The 22,736-nt window shown below is 43.8% G+C and overlaps 1 protein-coding gene across 8 annotated transcripts in view; it reads right to left on the bottom strand.

Moving 5' to 3' along the window:
- Positions 1-10,866: 10,866 nt before the first annotated feature.
- The window catches only part of LOC102389143 (phospholipid-transporting ATPase FetA), a 110,111-nt gene continuing 98,241 nt past the window's right edge, over positions 10,867-22,736 (bottom strand). For all 8 annotated transcript variants that reach the window (XM_045165071.1, XM_025281667.3, XM_006064342.4 and 5 more), the window contains 11 exons: positions 22,138-22,302; positions 19,601-19,712; positions 19,103-19,208; positions 18,582-18,729; positions 17,879-18,062; positions 16,048-16,271; positions 14,740-14,823; positions 13,188-13,433; positions 12,879-13,017; positions 11,958-12,088; positions 10,867-11,862 (listed from right to left, as the gene is read on the bottom strand). In XM_045165071.1, coding sequence (XP_045021006.1) covers positions 11,671-11,862; positions 11,958-12,088; positions 12,879-13,017; positions 13,188-13,433; positions 14,740-14,823; positions 16,048-16,271; positions 17,879-18,062; positions 18,582-18,729; positions 19,103-19,208; positions 19,601-19,712; positions 22,138-22,302 — 1,731 coding nt within the window. In that variant the 3' untranslated portion in view covers positions 10,867-11,670. The remainder of the gene's footprint in view (positions 11,863-11,957; positions 12,089-12,878; positions 13,018-13,187; positions 13,434-14,739; positions 14,824-16,047; positions 16,272-17,878; positions 18,063-18,581; positions 18,730-19,102; positions 19,209-19,600; positions 19,713-22,137; positions 22,303-22,736) is intronic.

Genomic DNA, 22,736 nt, shown 5'->3' with positions numbered 1-22,736 from the left:
CTGATTCTACTTCTCACTGAGGCCGTTTAACTCTTACCCTGGGTTGATGATGCATCCTTCTATACATTCATATGGTTTTATTTTTGACCTCAGCAAATGTGGGTTACTTCCTGTTATTTGTGTTATGGGATAATTTTCAAAAAGTTAAAATCATGAGTCTTATACAAATATAAAATAAAGCCATATTTAATTCACTAATTAATGAAAGAACCAATAAGACACTAAGACTGATTTACAAGGGTATTTGACTTTTATAAATGTAAATTCTCTTCCAGACAAAATTAATTTGCATCACCGAGAGAAGGAATTATTTGCATTGTTAAAGGCAGAAATATTCTGCAATATTATCAGTATTTGAACAGATACAAACTTTAGAAACCTCACTTCAGTCACAGTGTGGATACTGACTTAGAGGAAAGAGACCAGTTAGGAGACTGTGGTAATTGTGATGAGAAATGGGAGGGTGTGAATTAGGGCAGTGGCTAAGGGGTTAGATATGAGGATATAGATTCAAGAGATATTAAGGGTATAGACTCTATAGGACTTAACGATTAATGTGTCACTGGGGGTTGGAGGTAAAGAAGAGCAAATAGCCTCAGATGACTCCCAGGATCCTCCAAATGCTGAGTTTTCTCCAAAACCCTTTGTACACCTCTTAGAAGATTTGGAGCTAGGATTACAGGGAGATGTTGGATCTAGGACAATGCTTCCTTGTTTCTCTGTTTCTGGCAGTGGTAAATATGGTCTTTCCCCAAAAGTTCTTAAAGATGCAGGATGAGCCAACTCGTCCCACGATCTCTCCCTATTCCTGAGACACTGTAGATGAGGAACAAGTATAAACCTGGCCTATGTATGCTAGAATCACCTCTCTGTTTTTGCTTTTGGCAGTTATTCCATCTAGCTCAAGTGAAAAGATCTCATAACCCATCCAACTTCAGAAAACCCCTCAAGGGGTGCTCTCCTGAAATGAAATAATGTCTCATCTGTTTCTCTTTTTGTTTTATTCTTCTCTCTAAAAACCAGACACATTGCCCACTCATCTTCATACTTAAAGCAAGTCATGACCACTTCTCTTTCTTAAACTATATGACCTTTTAGCAACTATTCTCATCACTGACTTAATTTCTCAGAATTCTAATTACAAGAAAGATAACATAGATTGGGGTCACATATCCACTCTTGGCCAACTGTGGCTAGGACTAGTGGAGTCTACTGGCATGAACACGACTCATCCCGTCACCAAGAGCTGAGTGGGAAGAGCCAGTAATCTATGGATTTAGCACCATTGAGTAAATCAAGGGGCTTATTTGATAAACCAGCGCCTGTATCTTCTGCAGCTAACCCACAGAGTCCTTTGGTTTTATCTTCAAAATGCATCCTCTACTCATCCACTTATTTCTTCACTGCTTCCATAGTCTAAGCCACCACCATTCCATGCTTAGACAATTGTAACTTCCTCCTAGTCTCTCTGATGTCACTTTTACAGTCCTATTGCCCATAGAATGGCTTAAACAATCTTTTCAAACTGGCTTTAAAGTCTTCCACTGCATCTTATCATACCTCTCCAACCACTCTCCTCTTTGCTCACAATGTTTTATCCACATTAGACTTAGGTTTCTTACATACAAAGCTTGTTCCTATCTTAGGGACTTGAATGTCCTTCCATTAGATTTTTGCAAAGCTAAATCCTTTTAGTCATTCAAGTCTCATGTCACATGTTACTTCCTCAGAAAGTCGTTTTCTGACAACCAAAAAAGGTGGTCAGAAAGTTAGCTACACCTCCCCACTCACAGTCTCTCACTGTTAAAGCAGCTACTGTAGTATCTTCATAGCACTTACTATCTGAATGATCTTGTTTACTTTGATACTGTCTCTTCTTCTAGAAGATAAGCTCTGTGATAGTAGAAATCTTTTTTGTTGTCTTTCACTGTACAGGCAGCATATAGAACAGTGCCCAGACATGGCAGACACTCAATAAATAATTGTATATGGATAAATGTGATAGAAGGCAGTGTGTGTGTGTGTGTGTGTGTGTGTGTGTGTGTAATTGGAACTTTGAAAGAATGGCATTTGTGGGGTCAGTATCAGATTCTTTACTGTCTGAATGACCAAGGAAGCCTATAACCATGAAACCATTTTATATTGTCTCCTACTCTTAACCTATTGTGTGAGACTTTATGACTTCTCTGGTCATTTTAAGGTAGCAATCAGTACTTGTTACTTTGAATATTTAAGATGCCTGAGGTAATGAAAGTATTTTTAAAATTTCATACTTTAAAATGAGAGTTTTTCTTATCTCTCAGCTTGGCCCTATTGCAGATGGTCACGTTCAGTGGGGCTTAGTAGATGTCTATCGTTCCTCACTTATCTCATTTCCATGCCCCAGTTTGCTAATCTTCTTTCTCCGGTGTTTGAACAGGGTGGAGGGAGAAGAAGGTTCTTACTTGACTAATACTGTCACAGACTAGTTTTAGTGTTTGGCAGGTATCTAAAATAAATTTTTTTTGACAGATTCTTTTTTTGTTGGTGTAGATATTTCTCCTATACCAATTTACTTTAAGGTGAGTGAATTCAGCTCCTCTAGCTGATCACTTATAGCTCCTTTAGAAATCTCTAGGTAGTTAAAATGCAGAAGGCAGTGGCACCCCACTCCAGTACTCTTGCCTGGAAAATCCCATGGACGGAGGAGCCTGGTAGGCTGCAGTCCATGGGGTCGCTAGAGTCGGACATGACTGAACGACTTCACTCTCACTTTTCACTTTCATGCATTGGAGAAGGAAATGGCAACCCACTCCAGTGTTCTTGCCTGGAGAATCCCAGGGATGGGGGAGGCTGCCGTCTATGGGGTCGCACAGAGTCGGACACGACTGAAGTGACTTAGCAGCAGCAGTAGCGGTAGGCAGTTAAAAAATCAACTTAAAAAAAAATCAACTTTATTGAAGTATAATTATGCACAATAAAATGCACAGATTTTAAGTGTACAGTTTGATGAGTTTTGACAAATGTATACATACACCCATGTAACCACCTCTGAAATCAAGATATAGAATATTTACCTCATGCTCTTAGACAGGCAATCAATCCCACCCTCAGGCTACCTTCTATCTATTTAGAAATATCCAGGCATTTGACACCATATCTCTTGCTTCCTTTTGGGGAAGTCTCCTCAACCTTTCAGATGGTTTCTGCGACAAGATAAAGAAACCCTAACTAGGTTTCTTTTATGGCTCATGTCTGATCTATGGGGAGCACTCATGAACCTCTTGTCCTGAAAAACAATGCCAATCTCACCACCACTATTAATATCTCCTCTTGCTCTGCCGTAGAACAAATAGCTAGCTCTTCTCTCACTTTTGAGATTTTCCAGGTATGAGTCAGGCATGGGTTCTCTGTATCCCCCCACCCATTAACTATATCAATCTCGGCAAGTAATTTCCTTATACCCTTTCAAAACTGAACTGAGGGTGGGACTCAAAGCCCACCAGTAATTCTCTCCAAGGATACTCTTCCAATGTCTGAATTTCTGGCCCCTTTCTCAAGGTGGGTAAGAAATTAAGACTTTGAGACTTTTCATATCCCTTTTTTTGGCAAGTCTTACATGGTTATCTAAAACTTCACCTTGGAAAGAAGCATCTGCTGTTTTGGATCCTTGAAAAAAAAGTCATGTCCAATTCTTTGTGACTGAATGGACTATACCTTGCCATCTTCTTTATCCTGTGGAATAGGAATTCCTCTATGGAATTTTCCCAGCAAGAATACTGGAGTGGATTGCCATTGGCTCCTTAGTAGAGACCAAGACTCAATTCTCCCAAGATGCATATGAGCCATCAGGGAGGGTGCCAAATGTTCAGGAGTTTGTGGGGATATTATTGACCCGAAGAGGTGTCAGTTCTTGGGTCAAAGAGAAGTTCAGTCCAGTTTAGTCCATCAGTCGTGTCCGACTCTTTGTGACACCATGGACTGCAGCACATCAAGCCTCCCTGTCCATCACCAAATCCTGGAGTTTACTCAAACTCATGTCCATCGAGTTGGTGATGCCATCTCATCCTCTGTTCTCTCCTCCTCCTGCCTTCAATCTTTCCTAGCATCAGAGTCTTTTCAAATGAGTCAGATCTTCGCATCAGGTAGCCAAAGTATTGCAGTTTCAGCTTCAGCATCAGTCCTTCCAATGAACATTCAGGACTGATTTCCTTTAGGATGAACTGGTTGGATCTCTTTGCTGTCCAAGGGACTCTCAAGAGTCTTCTCCAACACCACAGTTCGAAAGCATCTTATAGTCCAACTCTCACATCCATATATGACTACTGGAAAAACCATAGCTTTGACTAGATGGACCTTTGTCAGCAAAGTAATGTCTCTGCTTTTAATGTGCTGTCTAGGTTGATCATAACTTTTCTTCCAAGGAGCAAGTGTCTTTTAATTTCATGGCTGCAGTCACCATCTGCAGTGATTTTGGAGCCCAAAAAATAAAGTCTGCCACTGTTTACACTGTTTCCCCATCTATTTGCCATGAAGTGATGGGACCAGATGCCATAATCTTAGTTTTCTGAATATTGAGCTTTAAGCCAGCTTTTCCACTCTCTTTCACTTTCATCAAGAAGCTCTTTAGTCCCTCTTTACTTTCTGCCATATCAGTGATGTCATCTGCATATCTGAGATTATTGATATTTCTCTCAGAAATCTTGATTCCAGTTTGTGCTTCATCCAGTCCAGTATTTCTCATGATGTACTCTGCATATAAGATAAATAAGTAGGGTAACAATATACAGCTTTGATGTACTTCTTTCCTGGTTTGGAACCAGTCTGTTGTTCCATGTGCAGTTCTAACTGTTACTTCTTGACCTGCATATAAGTTTCTCAGGAGGTAGGTCAGGTGGTCTGGTATTCCCATTTCTTGAAGAATTTTCCTCAGTTTGTTGTGATCCACAAAGTCAAAGGCTTCAGCAAAGTCAATAAAGCAGAAGGAGATGTTTTTCTGGAACTCTCTTGCTTTTTCCACGATCCAGCAGATGTTGGCAATTTAATCTCTGGTTCCTCTGCCTTTTCTAAATCCAGCTTGAACATCTGGAAGTTCACAGTTCATGTATTGTTGAAGCCTGGCTTGGAGAATTTTGAGCATTACTTTACTGGCGTGTGAGATGAGTGCAATTGTGCGGTAGTTTGAGCATTCTGTGGCATTGCCTTTCTCTGGGATTGGAATGAAAACTGACCTTTTCCAGTCCTGTGGCCACTGCTGAGTTTTCCAAATTTGCTGACATATTGAGTGCAGCACTTTCACAGCATCATCTTCCAGGACTTGAAATAGCTCAACTGGAATTCCATCACCTCCACTAGCTTTGTTCATAGTGATGCTTTCTAAGGCCCACTTGACTTCACATTCCAGGATGTCTGGCTCTAGGTGAGTGATCACACCATCATGATTATCTGGGTCATGAAGATCTTTTTTGTATAGTTCTTCTGTGTATTCTTGCCACCTCTTCTTAGTATCTTCTGCTTCTGTTAGGTCCATACCATTTCTGTCCTTTATCGAGCCCATCTTTGCATGAAATGTTCCCTTGGCATCTTGAATTTTCTTGAAGAGATCTCTAGTCTTTCCCATTTTGTTGTTTTCCTCTATTTCTTTGCATTGATCACTGAGGAAGGCTTTCTTATCTCTCCTTTCTATTCTTTGGAACTCTGAATTGAAATGGGAATATCTTTCCTTTTCTCTTTTGCCTTTTGCTTCTCTTCTTTTCACAGCTATTTGTAAGGCCTCCCCAGACAGGCATTTTGCTTTTTTGCATTTTTTTCCATGGGGATTGTCTTGATCCCCGTCTCCTGTACAATGTCATGAACCTCCGTCCGTAGTTCATCAGGCACTCTATCTATCAGATCTAGGCCCTTAAATCTATTTCTCACTTCCACTGTATAATCCATAAGGGATTTGATTTAGGTCATAGCTGAATGGTCTAGTGGTTTTCCCTACTTTCTTCAATTTAAGTCTGAATTTGGCAATAAGGAGAGTTCATTATTTGAGCCACAGTCAGCTCCTGGTCTTGTTTTTGCTGACTGTATAGAGCTTCTCCATCTTTGGCTGCAAAGAATATAATAAATCTGATTTCGGTGTTGACCATCTGGTGATGTCCATGTGTAGAGTTTTCTCTTGTGTTGTTGGAAGAGGATGTTTGCTATGACCAATGCATTCTCTTGGCAAAACTCTATTAGCCTTTGCCCTGCTTCATTCCGTATTCCAAGGCCAAATTTGTCTGTTACCCTAGGTGTTTCTTGACTCCCTACTTTTGCATTCCAGTCCCCTATAATGAAAAGGACATCTTTTTTGGGTGTTAATTCTAAAAGGTCTTGTAGATTTTCATAGAACCGTTCAACTTCAGCTTCTTCAGCATTACTGGTTGGGGCATAGACTCGGATTACTGTGATATTGAATGGTTTGCCTTGGAAACGAACAGAAATCATTCTGTCGTTTTTGAGATTGCATCCAAGTACTGCATTTTGGACTCTTGTTGACCATGATGGCTACTCCATTTCTTCTAAGAGATTACTGGCCACAGTGGTAGATATAATGGTCCTCTGAGTTAAATTCACCCATTCCAGTCCATTTAGTTCGCTGATTCCTAGAATGTTGACGTTCACTCTTGCCATCTCCTGTTTGACTACTTTCAATTTGCCTCGATTCATGGAACTAACATTCCAGGTTCCTATGCAGTATTGCTCTTTACAACATCAGACCTTGCTTCTATCACCAGTCACACCCACAATTGGGTATTGTTTTTGCTTTGGCTCCATCCCTTCATTCTTTCTGGAGTTATTTCTCCACTGATCTCCAGTAGCATATTGGGCACCTACTGACCTGGGGAGTTCCTCTTTCAGTATCCTATCATTTTGCCTTTTCATACTGTTTATGGGGTTCTGAAGTCAAGAATACTGAGGACTTAAAATTGACTAGAAGCTTTGGGGGTTAAGGAATTACTGGTTTGAGGCTCAGTTGTTTCTGACTCTTTGAGACCCCATGGACTGTAGCCTACCAGGCTCCTCTGTCCATGGGATTTTCCAGGCAATAGTACTAGAGTGGACTGCCATTTCCTTCTCCAGGGGATCTTCCCGACCCAGGGATTGACCCCAGGTCTCCTGCATTGTAGACAGATGCTTTACCGTCTGGGCCACCAGGGAAGTGCTCAGCCTGGGGAGTGTCATCAATGGCCATGCTATACCTCCTCAGGAGATACTCAAACACAGTTCTGTCTCAGTTTCTGTGGGGTCTCTGGGTCCTGATGCATACAAGGTATGTTTGAGCCCTCTGAGCATCTCTGGTAGGTATGGGGTTTGATTCAAAATGTGATTTCGTCCCTCCTACCATCTTGCTGTGGCTTCTCCTCTGCCCTTGGACGTGGGGTATCTCCTCAGTCACTCTTCAAAGAGAAGAGAAGGAGGCAAAATCTTGAGCTGTCCTACCAAGGCAAGAACAATCTCCACTCTTTTTCTGGTCCAGAAACTCTCCTTTGGCTTCTTATGACCAACTGTTCACAGCTGCCTCCTCCTTTTGGTATCCAGGCCAGCAAAAGACTCTTCATGAATCCCTCAGATAAACCTGGTAAGGGTGCCTGGGTGCATATGCTTGTGCCGGGCCCTGGCAAATTTTATGGTTGCTCTGGGTATGGGAACAATTATTAGATCCTTCTTTTCCCTTCCTCACATTCCCCCTTTTCACCCATTACTTCTTTAACAGGAGGGAAAGGGGCAGGGCACAACTTTTGAAAGAATTCACACAACATAAACCAATTAGAATCAAATGGGAACATGATAGCAGACAAAACTAGATCAGCAAGTGAAACGGCACAGCCAGAAGTGCCATGACAGTTCTAAGGCACTGTTGAGACATCAAGGAAAGGGCAGTGGCCCAAATCCTAGAAATCTCCACCCCTTCCCCCAAATAGTTAAATTGCACGGCCTATAAAAACTAACCATGCCACATTTAAAGGCCGCACTCATCTTCTGCAGTGGCCCACACTCTGTCTGTGGAGTTTGCTTCTCTCTGTATGTGAATAAATCCACTTCTTACCTATCACTGTGTCTCTCACCAAATTCTTTCTGCGTTGAGATATCAAGAACCTGAGCTTCATTAGGTCCAGAAACCAGATACTGTGGGTTTTGGCTGGGTTTGAGTCCCTGCCACGTGGGTCAAGTCCCAAGCAGTGTTTTGGCTGGGTTTGAGTCCCAGCCATGTGGGTTCAAGTCCCAGACTGGGTTTTGGATGGTTCGAGTCCCAGCACATGGGTTCGAGTAGCAATATGTGGTAAACAGTTTCACTTCCACATGTGCTTGTCCAGATTAGAACTTGGAAGGGTTGGTAGAGGAGGCCTGACATGACTTTTTCTTGAAATGCTGTAATTCTGACAGATGTCTGGGGCTTATTTTTTACCTTACTTTGCCTTACCGGGCACAGCCTTTTAGGGAATGAAAAGGCTGAGCCCCTGGAGTAAGAGTGGAAGTGCGATATTACACTGGTTTCCAGGGGCTCTTATTTCTCCTTAAGTTGTGTAAATCCAAGGGAGGAAGAGCAATGGCTCTAGTCAGGAGGCCATGAGTGACTGTGTTTCATAAAAAGAGGCCTGCAAAGTATAACTGGAAACTAGATCCTGAAGGATAAAATTCACATTGAAAGGACAGGTAAAAGACAGTTTTAGGAAAAATAAAAGGTAGCAGATTTCATTCATTTACTTACTAATTGAAAAACATTAATAATCCAAGCGTTAGCATCTTGCTTAGTTATTCAAATTAAAAAAAGAAACAATTGTTATCCTCAAGGCGATCATCATGGCCTAGCAGAGGAGAAAACAGTAAAACAGGCATGTAAATGATACACAGTCAAATCATGGGAACCAAAAATAAGAAAAATGTATAAGATGGTCTTGTGCAAGGAAGAGGCACACAACTCAGAGTAGGGAATTGGGTGTCAGTGAAGGCTCCCAGAGGAAGCAACTAAAGCTACTGAGGTTGAAGATCAGATAGACCTTAGCTAGACAAAGGAAAGAATGTATTCTAAGAGGAGAGAACAGAAAGGGCCAAGGCACAGTGGCTGCTGAAGACAGTGGGACCTTTGGGAGAATTGCAAATAATTTTGTACATGCAGCAGAAAGTGACAACGAAGCTGGAGAGGTAGGCACCGCCAAAGGCAGGAAAGCTCTGATGATTCACTAATGGACTTTAAACTGCAAATGACATGATCTGATTTGGATTTTTGAAAGATCATTCTCTGTGGTGTGGATAATGGGTTGGGAATAAGCAGAATCAGAGGCAGGGAGATCTGAGAGGAGGACGTTGGCACAGTCTAGGCAAGGAACAATGAAATCTATGGGATTGGGAACAAATATGAGGAGAAAGACTTAAAGATATTTCTAAGACAAAGTGTATGGAACTTGGTGACAGGATAGATTGGATTAGAGGAACGGAAGGGAGCTGTCTAGAAAGACTTCTAGTTTTTTGGTTTGAGGAACTGGGTGGTAGTGCTATCAGGGAAACAAAAATAGAGAAGCAAATTTAAATTTATTCAACAGATATTTATTAAAGACCCATTATATATTGTGCACAGACAGGTAAATTAGTGATTATAATGCCTTGTGATAAATATCACTGACGGTGACATTTATATACAGGGGAGTAACTGAATACATTGGACAGACATATAAAAGAGGAGTTAGGGTAAGCTCTTACAGGAGACAGTGCCTAATCTGAGTGTTTATTTATTTTTTTAAAATCGAGGTAAAATTCTCCCAACACAAAACATTCTCATAACCCTTTTTAAGTATACAGTGCAGTGGCACTTGGAACATTCACAATGTTGTTCAACCATTACTTCTACTTAGTTCCAACTATTCTGAGTTTCTGGAGGGTGACTAGAAGTTTGCTAGATGAAGAAGGGAGTAGGGAGAACATGTTAGGATATGACAACAGTATGCTGATGACAAGAAGACCAGAAATAGCATGACTGGAGTGAATGCAGATGGGGGAGAAGTAGAAGACAATGCTAGAGAGGGCCCAATAATGAAACATGCAAATTTTAACTAGATCCTGAGGTGTGCAAGGCTCTTACAGGATGGGCTGGGGCTCGACACAGTCAAGTTTGCAGTTCAGAAAGATGACTCTGGAAATGGTACTGGTGACACTTTAGACAGGGGAAAGCCAGAAAGATGAGTGGGGAGACTTTCTGCAGTAATCCAGGTGAGAGACGATCCAAATATGAGCAAGGGCAGTGGTAATAAAGGAGGAAACTGAAAGCAAGGCAATGGAGATGCTGAATTTATATTACTTGATGACTTATTAGACATCGGACTATACAGGAAGAGTATAGTATTCTGCCTTGGGTGACTCAGATGACAGTAATGACATCCTGGGGTGAAATTTGGGAGGAATATATTTAATACAGGTTGGTGAGTTTCCTGAGATTCAACTAAGTGAAGTGTCTTAGAGTCAGTTTGATAAATGAATCTGGACCTCAGAAGAGAGATCTAGGATAGAAAGAGAGTTGAGAATCTTCTTTTTATTGGTAAATAAAACCATGACGTTATAAGAAATCACTCAGGAAAAGTGTACAGAGAAAAATGAGCAGAGAACCTAGGGTTGAGCTTTGGGAACGAATATTTAAGGTGTGCAAATAGGATATAAATATACAGTTAAAAGATGCTGAGGCCAAGACAGAGTTTAGTAACAGGGGGAAGAAAAGTGGAATAGAAGTAAAGAAGTAGAGAAAGAGTGGGGGAAGGGAAACACTGGTCTCATTTGAAAGGGGGCAGGTGTCAGGAATCTACAGACTGCTGTTATTGCTTGGCCTGAGTTACTATCACTGGGGCCCCAACACACCATACAAATCTCTCCACTCCAAAATAAGCAGTTTATTACTTATCTATAAACTTATTAGAAACAGTTTCTCAAGTACATACAATTTCTTCTCAAAATAATTTTATGGAATGAAAACAAATGTTCACCAGTTATGGCTTATGTCCCTCAAGAAAAGATTTTTAAAATCCCCTGCATTTCCCCTGTCCCAGTTCTGAGGCCTGAAAAGGTGTCAGTTCTTGGGTCAAAGAGAAGAGAGGGTGGCAAAATCTTGAGCTGTCCTACCAAGGCAGGAACAATCTCCATTCTTTTTTTGGTCCAGAAACTCTCCTTTGGCTTCTTATGACCAACTGTTCACAGCTGTCTCCTCCTTTTAGTATCCAGGCCAGCAAAAAATTTACTCTGAATACCTCAGATAAAGCTGGGAAAGGTGCCTGGGTGAATATGCTTGTGCGGGGCCCTGGCAAATTTTATGGTTGCTCTGGGTATGGGAAAGATTGTTAGATCTTACTTTTCTTTTCCCTTCCTCACATTGCCCCTCTTCACTCAGTATCTCCACATGTGCTTGTCCAGATTAGAACTTGGAAGGTAAGGGGAATCCTGACATGACTTTTTCTTGAAATGCTGTAACTCCGACAGATGTCTGGGGCTCTTTCTTTACTTTGCCTTGCCTTACTTGGGCACAGCCTTCTAGGGAATGGAGAGGCTGAGCCCCTGCAGTGAGAGTGGAAGAGTGAGTTTATGCTAGTTTCCAGGGGCTCTAGTCTCTCCTTATTAAGTTTCGTGAATCCAAGAGAGGAAGAGCAATGACCGCCTCCTTTGGGGCTTCCCCAAAGACCTCTACCTTTTAAAATGAAAGCTGTTTCTCTTGGGCAATTTGGCCTTCACGGTCTTGCCGGACGTGATGAGGGCCCCAAAGCCCTGTTTGTGGGAAAACGCATAGGCAGAGCGTCGAGAGGCTGTGTGTTTCAGTTTGGTCCGGGTGGGGTATGGCAGTGGATGTCTCATGCAGTGATGAATTCTGTCAATAATCTACAGTCAGAGCATGGGGGACAGGATTTTTATCCATAGAGGCAAAGGCTAAGAGGGTCATGAATTCTTTTTGGGTAGATTCCTGTTGCACTCACCTGGTCCACGCTGACAGGCCAGAACAGTGGTTTGAGAAACTGGTACCCAATCACAGGCAACATGCAGAGGATTATGCTGAGGATAACACTCAGCCACATCTGTGGCAGGTTCAGAGTGTTCCTGGCCACACCTGTAAACAAAGAGCCAGAAAGGGAAGGCGGGACCAACGCCTGGAGGGAGGGGGCTGTCAGCCTGAACTTAGGTACTTCTTCAGCCCAAAGAAAGAAGTTACTGATTTGGAAACAGTTTAGTCTCCTGAGAAAAATATGAATGCTAAAGGACTGTACTGAGGTCCTTGGTGTAGCCAAAGTCACTGTGAATTCACATGCCTTTGTCTCCCCCTAAAGGCCAGGCAAGGCAGCAGCGGTGAGGGTAGGTTCTAGGAGTCCTAGAGCACTGACTGAGACACAAAAATGGGATGGGGGGTTTTGGAGGGGAAAAATGAGTGGCTTGGCAAAAAACAGGAACCAGTTATATACAGTAACATGTCTGTTATTTTGTCCTCATCAGAGTGGAGATGAGAGAGGGGAAAATTAATACAGGGGCTAAGAAGGCATTATGTCATAGTAGGAAGGACATCTGACTGGGAATCAGGAGGCCTAGATTTGAGTCATTAAAAAAAAACCTTCTGGTCTCTAAAGTGGTGCAATAATTCTTGCCCTGTCTATCTCTCGGTCTGCTTGTAATGCTCAAATTAGGTAAGAAACTTAAAAATATCTTAGAGACTCTAATAAGGTAAAGTATTTTCGCTAGCTAGATTTTGAGTCCTTTTAGGGCTGAGATCATGTCTCAATCATATCTATATCCATGGAGTCTAATACATAGAAGTAGCTGCTCAGTAAACATTTAATAAACAAATAGACTTGGTTCACACTCCCACCCCCAGCCCTAGCCCCTTGCCACACTGGGCAGAATATTACCTAGGAACTGGAAGATGTCGGGGAACAATAAGCATAAGCCATCACTGTACAGGAAGAATAAGACGCAAAAGTAGAAACCCAGGCTACCCCAGGTGAAGACATGGCTTATCATTGTCCAGTAGGTTGTCTCCAGTGTAATCTGAAAAGCACCCTCTTATGTACATTAGTCTACAACCCAGGATCATCAGTCACCTCCCTTCTCCCATTTCATAAAAGGGGACACTCCCTTTCTGCCTCCCCTCCCTCCTTCCCTTCCTCTCTTCCAGACAGGCTCCCCACGCAATCCCCTTACCCCACCACCGGCCACACCTGCATTGTGACCACACAGAGCAAGGAGGTCTGCACTATCAGGGAGAAGGACTGGTAGTCGGAGATCTCCTTCCCATCTTTGCGCACTGAATTGTAAACAGTCCCCATAGGGATAAAGAACAGCACAAAGGAACTGTAGATCCCATGCAACAAACACTTCACAAATTCCTTCTTGTTGAAATACAGGTTGTGCTGGCCTGGCTCATACAGCTCTGGGAAGCGTAGGCTCCATGTTTCATTCACGTCCTGGAAGCACCAGAGGGTAAGGAGGAAGGCTCAGGGTCTCTCCAAAGGTCCCCTCTCCAGCAGAGTAGAGGCTTCTCCCCTCACTGAGTTTGCTGTTAGGCTGCCTAGGAGATTCCTCATGGATTACTTGAGATGTGGAACCAGAGAACAAAGCAGTGACCAGAACCTTTCTAAAGCCCTACTCTCTAGGCAGGGATATACGTGGTGGAAGAAAGCTAGAAGGTCAAGATGGGGAGTTAAGAAAGGGGGCAGTTAGGATTGGGAGTAGAGGGAAGGAAGGACTGGAGCTTGGGTGGGGAGGCAACTGCGACATGAGTCCCTAGTTCTAAGTGTTCCTTTGGCTGAGTATTCTGTCAAAAGCCAGTGGGAGGCAAGACGAGGCCGGTGGCATCCAGTTAGTCCGTTAGAGGTATTTCTGTGATGCTCCTCCCATTCCCATAGCCACTGGGGAACTCAGCTGAGGGAATTCTCTGTGAGGATGACATGGGACCATCTTCATCTCCTAAGTCTAAAACTCTGGGTAACAAGGATTGAGGCTTGTTTTGAGAGGTTGTGGATCCCTAGATTTAGATCACTGAAGCTGTACAGCTGCTGAATGACAGAACTCATCCTCTTGCTGCTCTGAGGCTGGCAGCTACTTCACGGAGAGTTTCCTTCCTACCCTGATGGAGACCAGGAACCACGATCCCGTGATGTCCTCTTTCAGCTACTTTATTTCTCTTTGGAGGCTCCATTTTTATTCTAGGTACCCAGGACTGGAGGTTGGGTAGAAGAGGGACAGGTAGGGCACCAGGACCCTCGATGCCCAGGGCAATTTCCGAGAGGACTAGGCAGTACCCCCCAGGCTGACTCCCTACGATTTGAGGAATCAGACCCATACTTCCAAGCTTGGCCTTCAGGATTCTCGCCTAGGCCTCGCTTATCCCATTATCTCTTTATGGGTCTCTCCTTTCTGGAGCCCCTTGATTTATCTAGTCCTGCCCCAACAACTATTTCCTTCCACTTTTGTACATACTCCATTTATTGCACAGCACAATGCCTGTGTTTCTCTCTATGAAGAAAAACTTGACACAGGAAAATTTGGGTTTCTGCAGCCGATGATTATTCTCTGTGGCAGAGTATACTTTACTTTATCCAATGATACCTCTCCAGGTGGTGAGCTCCCTCCCTTCCTCTAGAAATGATTCTATTTACATTTGACTTTGGAGCCTATCTCTTGGCTGCTGCTGTCCTCTTCATTCCTGGGAATACTCTTCAAGGGGCCAGGGGCTTCAGCCTTGACTAAGAGGTTTGTTGCTGGTCTTACCTGATCAAACAGACTCAAGCCCAGGACAGGGAGGGAGGTGTAGACCAGGTTGTAGAAAGTGATAAACCAGGTATCATAAACTGTCTGGAAGAACACCAAGGAGATTTCTTAGGAGATTTCTCTTTTCCAAAGTCTCGGCTCTACCTCCCAGCTTTAAGAGGACCCCTTCTGCCCTCCACCTACCCATCACCGTGATAACCTAGAACATGGTTTGGATTTCTGAAATCTGACCAAGAAAGCTGACTGCAGACTCTGTTTGGTCCCTGGGTCCTAGGCTGGGGCAAGGCCACATTACACTTGTTTGTGGCCAATCTGATGAGGCTGATTTAGACCAACTCTACCATGACCTGTACTGCTCCTCTCTGCATGGAAAGGACCCAGAGTGGCTGCTAGGGAATGCTGAGTGTACCCCTGCACTCCCAGGCATGTAAGCCTCTGTGTTCTTTATCTGCTTTATGGCATTCAGTAGTTCCTATAACCCTGGACACCTTCTAACACTGGCAAGCAGAACAGACCCATGAGCCTACAGTAGGCTACTTTCTTTCCTAGCCACAAGAGGTCAGCAGTAACATGTATATATACATACACCTCCCACAAGCCAGACTGGTGTTACTAGACACTAGGGGCAGACAAGCCCGCTATTGTCTGCTGACTGGTCTGTTTTCCTGGAGCCTAAGGTCATAGCATAGCAAGGTCACAAAGGTAGTAGGGATCTCCCAAGATGATCGTTCCGGAGGTTGTTTTCTCTTTGGGAATCCTGAGAAACTTCTTATAGGAAAAAGGGAATTCTCATAGAACATCAACATCCAAGGATCACTTCTCCCCACTTCTGTGGAGATTTCATACTCATTAGAGCAACAACAGTTTTTGGCAGGGTGGTATGTCTGGGTGAGGAAGGAGAAGTAAAGAGAACCTGTGTTTCCAAGTGTCAGTTCAGTTTAGCCTGTTCCATAAAGATTACTCTGGATCCTAAAAAACTCTCAGATCCAGGAATCTCACCCCCACCACCCCCACCTCCATTACATATGTTTGGAAATTCTAGGTCTCTATGTCATGGGAAAGATGAAAATATCTTCTGGGAGAGTTCTGTGGGTAGAAGTCAAGGCTGAGTTAGAGCCAGGACAGAGTTTAGAAGTCTAAGTGCAGGGTTAGGAGATGGGATCATCATGGGTGAGGAGTATAAAGGATGGATGGTGCCACGTCATACACAGGTCTCTAGAGGTGAAAAAGGGTCTGAACTGGCTGAAGTGGAGGAAGATTAGAGAAGACCCACTTGACCAGAGTGGAGAATGCCGCTTGAGCACTTACCTGTGCAGAGAACCCGCTGTAGAAGGCATACCAGACGTGCACCAGGGTGAAGGAAAAGTTTTTGTAAAAGAAGTAGCTTAGAAACTTGCACATGCGATTATAGGACCAGCGGCCATGAACAAAGAGCAGACGCTGAAGATAGCGGAACTGGGAGAAGGCATAGTCGCTGCTGAGCATGGCCTGCATCCCCTCCTGGCCACTGATGCCGACTCCAATGTGGGCAGCTGCAAAGGAACCCCAGGAAATTTTCAGCCAAAGAGCTTTCTCTCTGGGCTCCCAGCCTGGGAAGTATACGATTAAGGCTGAGATCGCGTTTCATGTACCTCTTATTTTACACCTGAAAAACACTGGTAGGCCCAGCTGAAGTGCCATTTACTTAATGGAGTCTTTTCTCCTTAGTGGATTTCCCTTCCCCCACAAGACAGAAAACAGCCCCTTCATTCACGCTTTGTTTTGGATGCTGCCCCCCGAGATTACTGGGTATGGCTAGCATTATTGTAGAAGTCTGTCCTTGATGGTCTTAGTACTTACTATAGCCATCTGGGCTCTCCCCTACTGCCCAGATGCTCAGGTAAAAAAATTTCTTGTTATCTCTTGATAACAGATTCAGGATGGATATCAACCTAACACATTATTTATTTATCTAAGTTTATCTAAGGAGCTAAACTCCAACTGTTGGGACAACAGTGATGTACATACTTTGTTAGTAAGAAATGAGTTCTTCAGGAAGCTTAAGGTGTCTTTTTCTGGATAAAGCAAGGGAGACTCGGGTTCAATCCCTGGGTCGGGAAGATTCCCTGGAGAAGGGAATGGCTATGCACTCCAGTAGTCTTGCTTGGAGAATTCCATGGACAGAGGAGCCTAGCAGGCTACAGGTCATGGGGTTGCATAGAGTCAGACATGTCGAGCAGCTAACACTTTCACTTTTATGCTTGATGGAAGACAAGACTTAAATTTCTAAAAGTTTTAATTGGCCTGTGGTAGTATAGATTAAATTCTTTGATCTTCTGGTACATACCGATTACACTGCTTAACAGAATAACTAAAACCTCTGAGGCCCTAAAAGTCAAAGAAGTTCTAGAAACTGGAGAAAGAGAGCAAGAACACTTCCTAGTGTTGAAACTGAGGCTGGCATATATGCTAGTGTCTTCAGTATGGGAGAGGTTGGGCTAGAGGACCCCTAGATGTGATCATAGCTCACAGAACTATAAGCTGCTGGAGGCTAACAGCGTTCAGCTGAAATTAACACCAGTTTCAGCCATTTGCTTCTATTACTCTGAAGCATCAGTAAGTTTGCTATTCTTCTCCAGCCAGGGGAGTCAGGGAAAGCTCTTGGGAATAACACCTCAGAGAGGAAAAGATCCCTGCATCAGGCTGCATAGCTAATTCCCTGGTTGGGCAGCCCTGTTGTCTGCCTAACATTGTTCAACTCTACAGCCTTCAAGAAAGGAACCAACCATGACTCCGGCCCCAGGGTCCTTTCTGTGGGCTTTGATGCCATCTCAACAAGATGGGTGTTGTGGTTGCACAGCTTGTTCTCTGAGTATGTGCTTGTGTTCTTGTTGGAGCCATGGGTATCTGAGTACGTGAGTGTTACATGCATGAATCTGAATGTGTGTGCATGACTGTATGTAATGATGTATAAATAAGTGGGTACTCAGGTGCCGAGGAACATGAATGAAGTTGCAAAACAGTATAAACGCACAATACATACAGGACATATGCAGGAGAATGAGCCAGCAGCACAGTGCCACACACATCAGTTTTGCCCATGGAAGAAGGAAAGGGCGAGCCCACGGCTAGGCACTACTGCCCCCGACCCCTCACATGCCTCTGATCATGCTGACGTCATTGGCCCCATCCCCGATGGCCAGTGTCACCGCCTTCTTGTACTTCTTCACCAGTTCTACCACCTGGGCCTTCTGGAGGGGCGTCATCCGGCAGCAGATCACCCCCTTGCACATGCACGCTGTCCGCAGCAGTTCCAACTCCAGGTTTCCTTCTAGAGCGTGGGCCTGCAGCACCAGGACACATCCACATTCCAGGCTGCCCCAAAAGCTCTTGGGACAGAACCTTCCTTGGCCCTCTCTTTCCCCTCTGTTCTCCCCTCTCAGGCAGAGCTGCTCCCAAGATGCTCCATTCCCAGTGAAGCCAAGCCCCCAAGTCAGTTCTAGGCATCCTGACCCAGCTTCCAGTGGGAAACCATGAGAGTCTCTCACTGGGTCAAATTGGTTGACTGGGTTAAAAGGCCCAGAGACCTTTTGGAGGACCTGGTTCTGCTCACTTCCCCCCTTCCTCAAGTAATGGGCCACATCAGCAGTGAAGAATTTGGAGAAGGAAGGAATAAGCCCTTGGCTTCTCTTTCCTCATTACTCCTGCCTAGAGAAGGCCAGGCGAAAGATGTCTGACAGGGACGGGGACTAGGGTAACTCAAGGAATAGCAAAAGGATCTTGAAATTTCCCTGAAGTGGGTTGGACCTAAGAAAAGAGTTTCTTGGAAGAAGAGAACAGAGTTTTAGATCTGTGTTGCCCACCAGACTGTAGCCATTGATGATTAAGCCATAGCTGCCATTGGGCACCTCCTCAGGTATTTTGAAGGGTGGTTGGGGCTTTGTGGCGAGGTAACTGTTTACAGGGTCTGATTCCAGTAGAGAGTCGGGTTTCATCTTTTCCCTTGCTGACCTGTAAGCCAAGAGTGATGATTAATGTCTGACCAGAAGCCCTAGAGCTTAGGAAGGAAAAGGTGTCCCAAAGTGAAAATGGGCCAGATGGATGCAGAGCCTCTGCAGAGTACCTTCCAGGGCCTCAGACGCAACCACCTCCTGAGACCCGCCCCCGCCTTGCGTGTGATCTACACATGACACTTCTCCACTTCCACACACTCCTTGAGCTCTAATGCCTCTTCACAAAATTCTCTCAGATATTTTAGGACTTTTGTTTTGCCCTCCCCCACTTCTTCTCTGTCCCTTCTGGTAATGTGGGAGCCATACTGGGGGAAGAGATGGGTGGGAAATCTTGGTTCCAGTGACAGGCTGTGGCACTTCTTCCCTCATACCTGAGTTCTCCTCCAACAGTCTCATCATTGTTGCCTTCCACGATAAATATCTCATCCATCTCATCCTCGAATATGTTACAGGCATAGGCAATGTTCACAGCGGTCTCTGCAGGCCAAGGGGGAACACAGGTCGCCTTTGGCTGGGACAGGGTCTTTACAGTGCGCAGGCATAAGGTGCAGACACATGGGCTGCAGACCCCTGTGTCCACATCTGCCATGGATGCATTCGAACGTGTTTTTCATGAGTCAGCAGAGACTATCTTCAAACATCCACAGGACAGACTTGTAAGTTATCGATCAATAACTAGGATCATTCTGGCTTAGCTTCCTCTAGGAAGCTTTCCTTATTACGTAAAGCAATTCCAGTCTGTACTCACTTCTCCAGGCAATCTGGATATACTTCCTTGAACAGTACTGTGCCCATTTCTATGCTAGATTTTATGAGGGACTGAGATATATCTAGGCTGTAGCATTGGTCAGGCAAGGAGCTCCCCTTACCTTGCTTATCTCCAGTTAAAACCCAAATTTTAATCTTGGCTTTGTTCAGGGTGAGGATCGTCTCAGGTACTCCATCCTGCAGCTTGTCTTCTATGGCTGTGGCCCCTAACAGCTTCGAACAGAGATATCAGTGAGAGAGGAAAAGGAAGAGACTCATGGCATTTTGTTGTTGATCAGTCGCTCAGTCATACCTGACTCTTTGTGACCCCATAGACTGCAGCATGCCAGGCTTCCCTGTCCCTCACTATCTCCCACAGTTTGCTCAACTCATATCCATTGAGTCAATGCCATCCAACCATCATCCTCTGTCACCCCCTTCTCCTCCTGCCTTTAATCTTTCCCAGCATTTAGTGGTATCCAACAACTTGACTGGCACCTTAGTATCCTCTTTAGTAAGCTGGCTCTGTCCTGGCACGAGGGCCTCAATGGCATAAAACTCATGGCCTTCTGCCCTTCAACAGACACATTTCTTCAATTACACACTGACATCAAATTTAGAAACAGAATATAAGGAATCAAAGAGGGAAAAGACTGACTAAGTCGTACATGAAGCTTTGTGCTACTTCTAAACCCTCTGTTTCTCAGCACACTTTTCCTTCTCTCTTGCTTTCAGAGCACGTTTCCTGGCTTTGGTCTCCAAAAGTGGTATGTCTCAGACAAGGGACTCCCAAAGCCAACTCTAGTTTTTCAGCTCTAAAAGAGTTTGGATGAACTTCATTTGTTTGTATCTACTGAGGGCTTCTGAGGTTTTCAAGACCTTTCCCACACTAGATCAAAAGCATGTTGGTCCACACCATGCCTTCTTCTCAATGATATCCTACTGATCACAGGGATGGGCACCAACACTGAGTCTGAGGAACTGACAGATGGACAAACGACTGACTGATTGCTGCTGGGCCTCTAAAAGGACAGACTAGAAACACTAACTACAGAGCTAACCATGGAAGGAGATTTGTGACCTTTGGCATCTCTAAATTTTCCCATTTGGTATCAGCAATTTCTCTTATTTTTACTAAAATAATTTTATTTATTTATTTTTGGCTGTGCTGGGTCTTCACTGCTGTCTGGGCTTTTTTCTAGTTGTGGTGTGCAGGCTTCTCACTGTGGTAGCTTCTCTTGTTGAGGAGTATGGCCTCTAGGGCAGGCAGGCTTCAGTAGTTGTAACACATGGGCTCAATAGTTGTGGCTCCCAGGCTCTAGAGCACAGGCTCAGTAGTTGTGGCACAGGAGCTTAGTTGCTCCATGGAGTGTGGGATCTTCCCAGATCAGGGATTGAACCCATGTCTCCTGCATTGGCGGGTGAATTCTTAACCACTAGACCACAGCAATTTCTCTTTTTATAGCAGAGCCTGTATCAATCCGGTCAAAAAATTTGGGGTCATCCTTAACTTCTTTTATCATATTCTATAATCCACCAGCAAATTCTGTTGGCTCTACTGTTTAAAAATGTACATAATTTGATCATTTCTCACCACTTCCACTACTTCTATCTGATCCAAGCCATTATCATTTCTCTCTGGTACTACTGCAGTTCCTTTCTACTTGGTCTCCCTGTGTCTGCACTTGCTCCTTTACAGCATAATCCCCACATGGCAGTCAGATTAACCATTGTAAAAGCTATCACATGCCTCCTCTGGTTGAGCTCTTCAGTGGTTTTCCATGTCTCACTATAAGTCTTTATACCAGCCTGTCAAGACCTGTTACTGCTTCTCTGTTTCATGTCCTTTTATTCTCTCCTTGCTTACACTGTATCAGTCACATCAGCTGCCTTGCTCTTCAACTAACAAATTAGGTCTGCTCCTGTTTCAGGGTCCTCGCTTTTACTATTCCTTCTTTCTGGAAAATTGACTCCCCAGAGATCTGCTTGGCTTGCACCTTCTTCAGATCTCTGCTCAGATGTCTTTTTCATAGTGAAGACCAAGTGCCTTATTTAAAATAGCAGTTATGCTCTGTCTTCTATAACACACACACACACATGCAATGTGCTGATACTCCCAACCCTTCTTCCTGGCTTTATTTTCTTCCACAGAACCATCACACCTAACATACTATGTATATATATTATTTTTTGGTCTGTTTTGTCTACTACTACATGCTCAGGGCTTAAAACAGTACCTGGCAAAGCACTTAATAAAATATTGTTGAATGAAAGAGTGAATACTATTGTCTTGATTATTCCATCAATTAATTCCATCATTTATTTTCATTTCTCCCTGCCTTCCTTCATCAAGTATTCAGTGGGCATCGTAAATAGCAAATACTTTTTGTACATCATTCAGACCTTGATTTCTTCCAGATTACTTAGCTTCCGTGGACATCTTTGGGATAAGAAACACTGCCAGAAAGATGAAATTTACAACCAATGCATTTTTCATTATTTATGGATTTCAAAGATGCACAATATCCTGAGTCAGCTTGGATTCTATATCCAGAGACAGCCTGAACCTATGACTTGCTGGAAGCCATTCTCAGAGTCCTTGTTCAGTCTCCCAACTGCTCCCCTGGCCCTAATCTGTCCCTGATTTTCGCACACTAACCATCAGGTCTCTTTCAATCTCTTCATAGACAATTGATATTTTATTTTCCCGATCCTCCAAAGACAAGCAGGCTTCACTGTGCTTCTTGCTCCAGTCCTGGAAGAATGCACTGTCCAGTTCTCGGTAGGCCACCATGAGGGTGCGAAGGCCATCACTGGCAAAATCCTGGAAGACATGTGTGTGCACTGAGTGGACTTGGGCTGAGTTAGGGCTGAATCAAGAATGACAGACTAGCCCCACAGGCTCCCTCTGCCCACAAGAGAGGGTTTATTGCCTAGTATCACAGGGCTACTACCTAACCAGAAAACACCTGTTTTCTCAGTCAGATGTCCTAAAGATAAGGCCAGCACAGCTGTGTATAAAGTCTGAGAATACTTCCGAGAGACAGAAGATTCTAACTTCTACCTATGGTTAGGCAGTTTGCTGTGACCGTGGTAAAGAATGAAGCCTTCAGATTTCTTCTAAAATTGGGATAGTAATTCACCCTCCACACAGAAGATAATGATGTTTATGAGAAAGAAGGGAGTGATAAAGTAAAAAGGAATTTTTATAAAAAATAAGGGTGTTACTGTTTTTTTTTTTTTTACAAGCATACATTC

This window comes from Bubalus bubalis, chromosome 3, assembly GCF_019923935.1.
Source record: "Bubalus bubalis isolate 160015118507 breed Murrah chromosome 3, NDDB_SH_1, whole genome shotgun sequence".
Lineage (NCBI taxonomy): Eukaryota > Metazoa > Chordata > Mammalia > Artiodactyla > Bovidae > Bubalus > Bubalus bubalis.
This window is presented reverse-complemented; position numbering and strand designations above follow the sequence as displayed.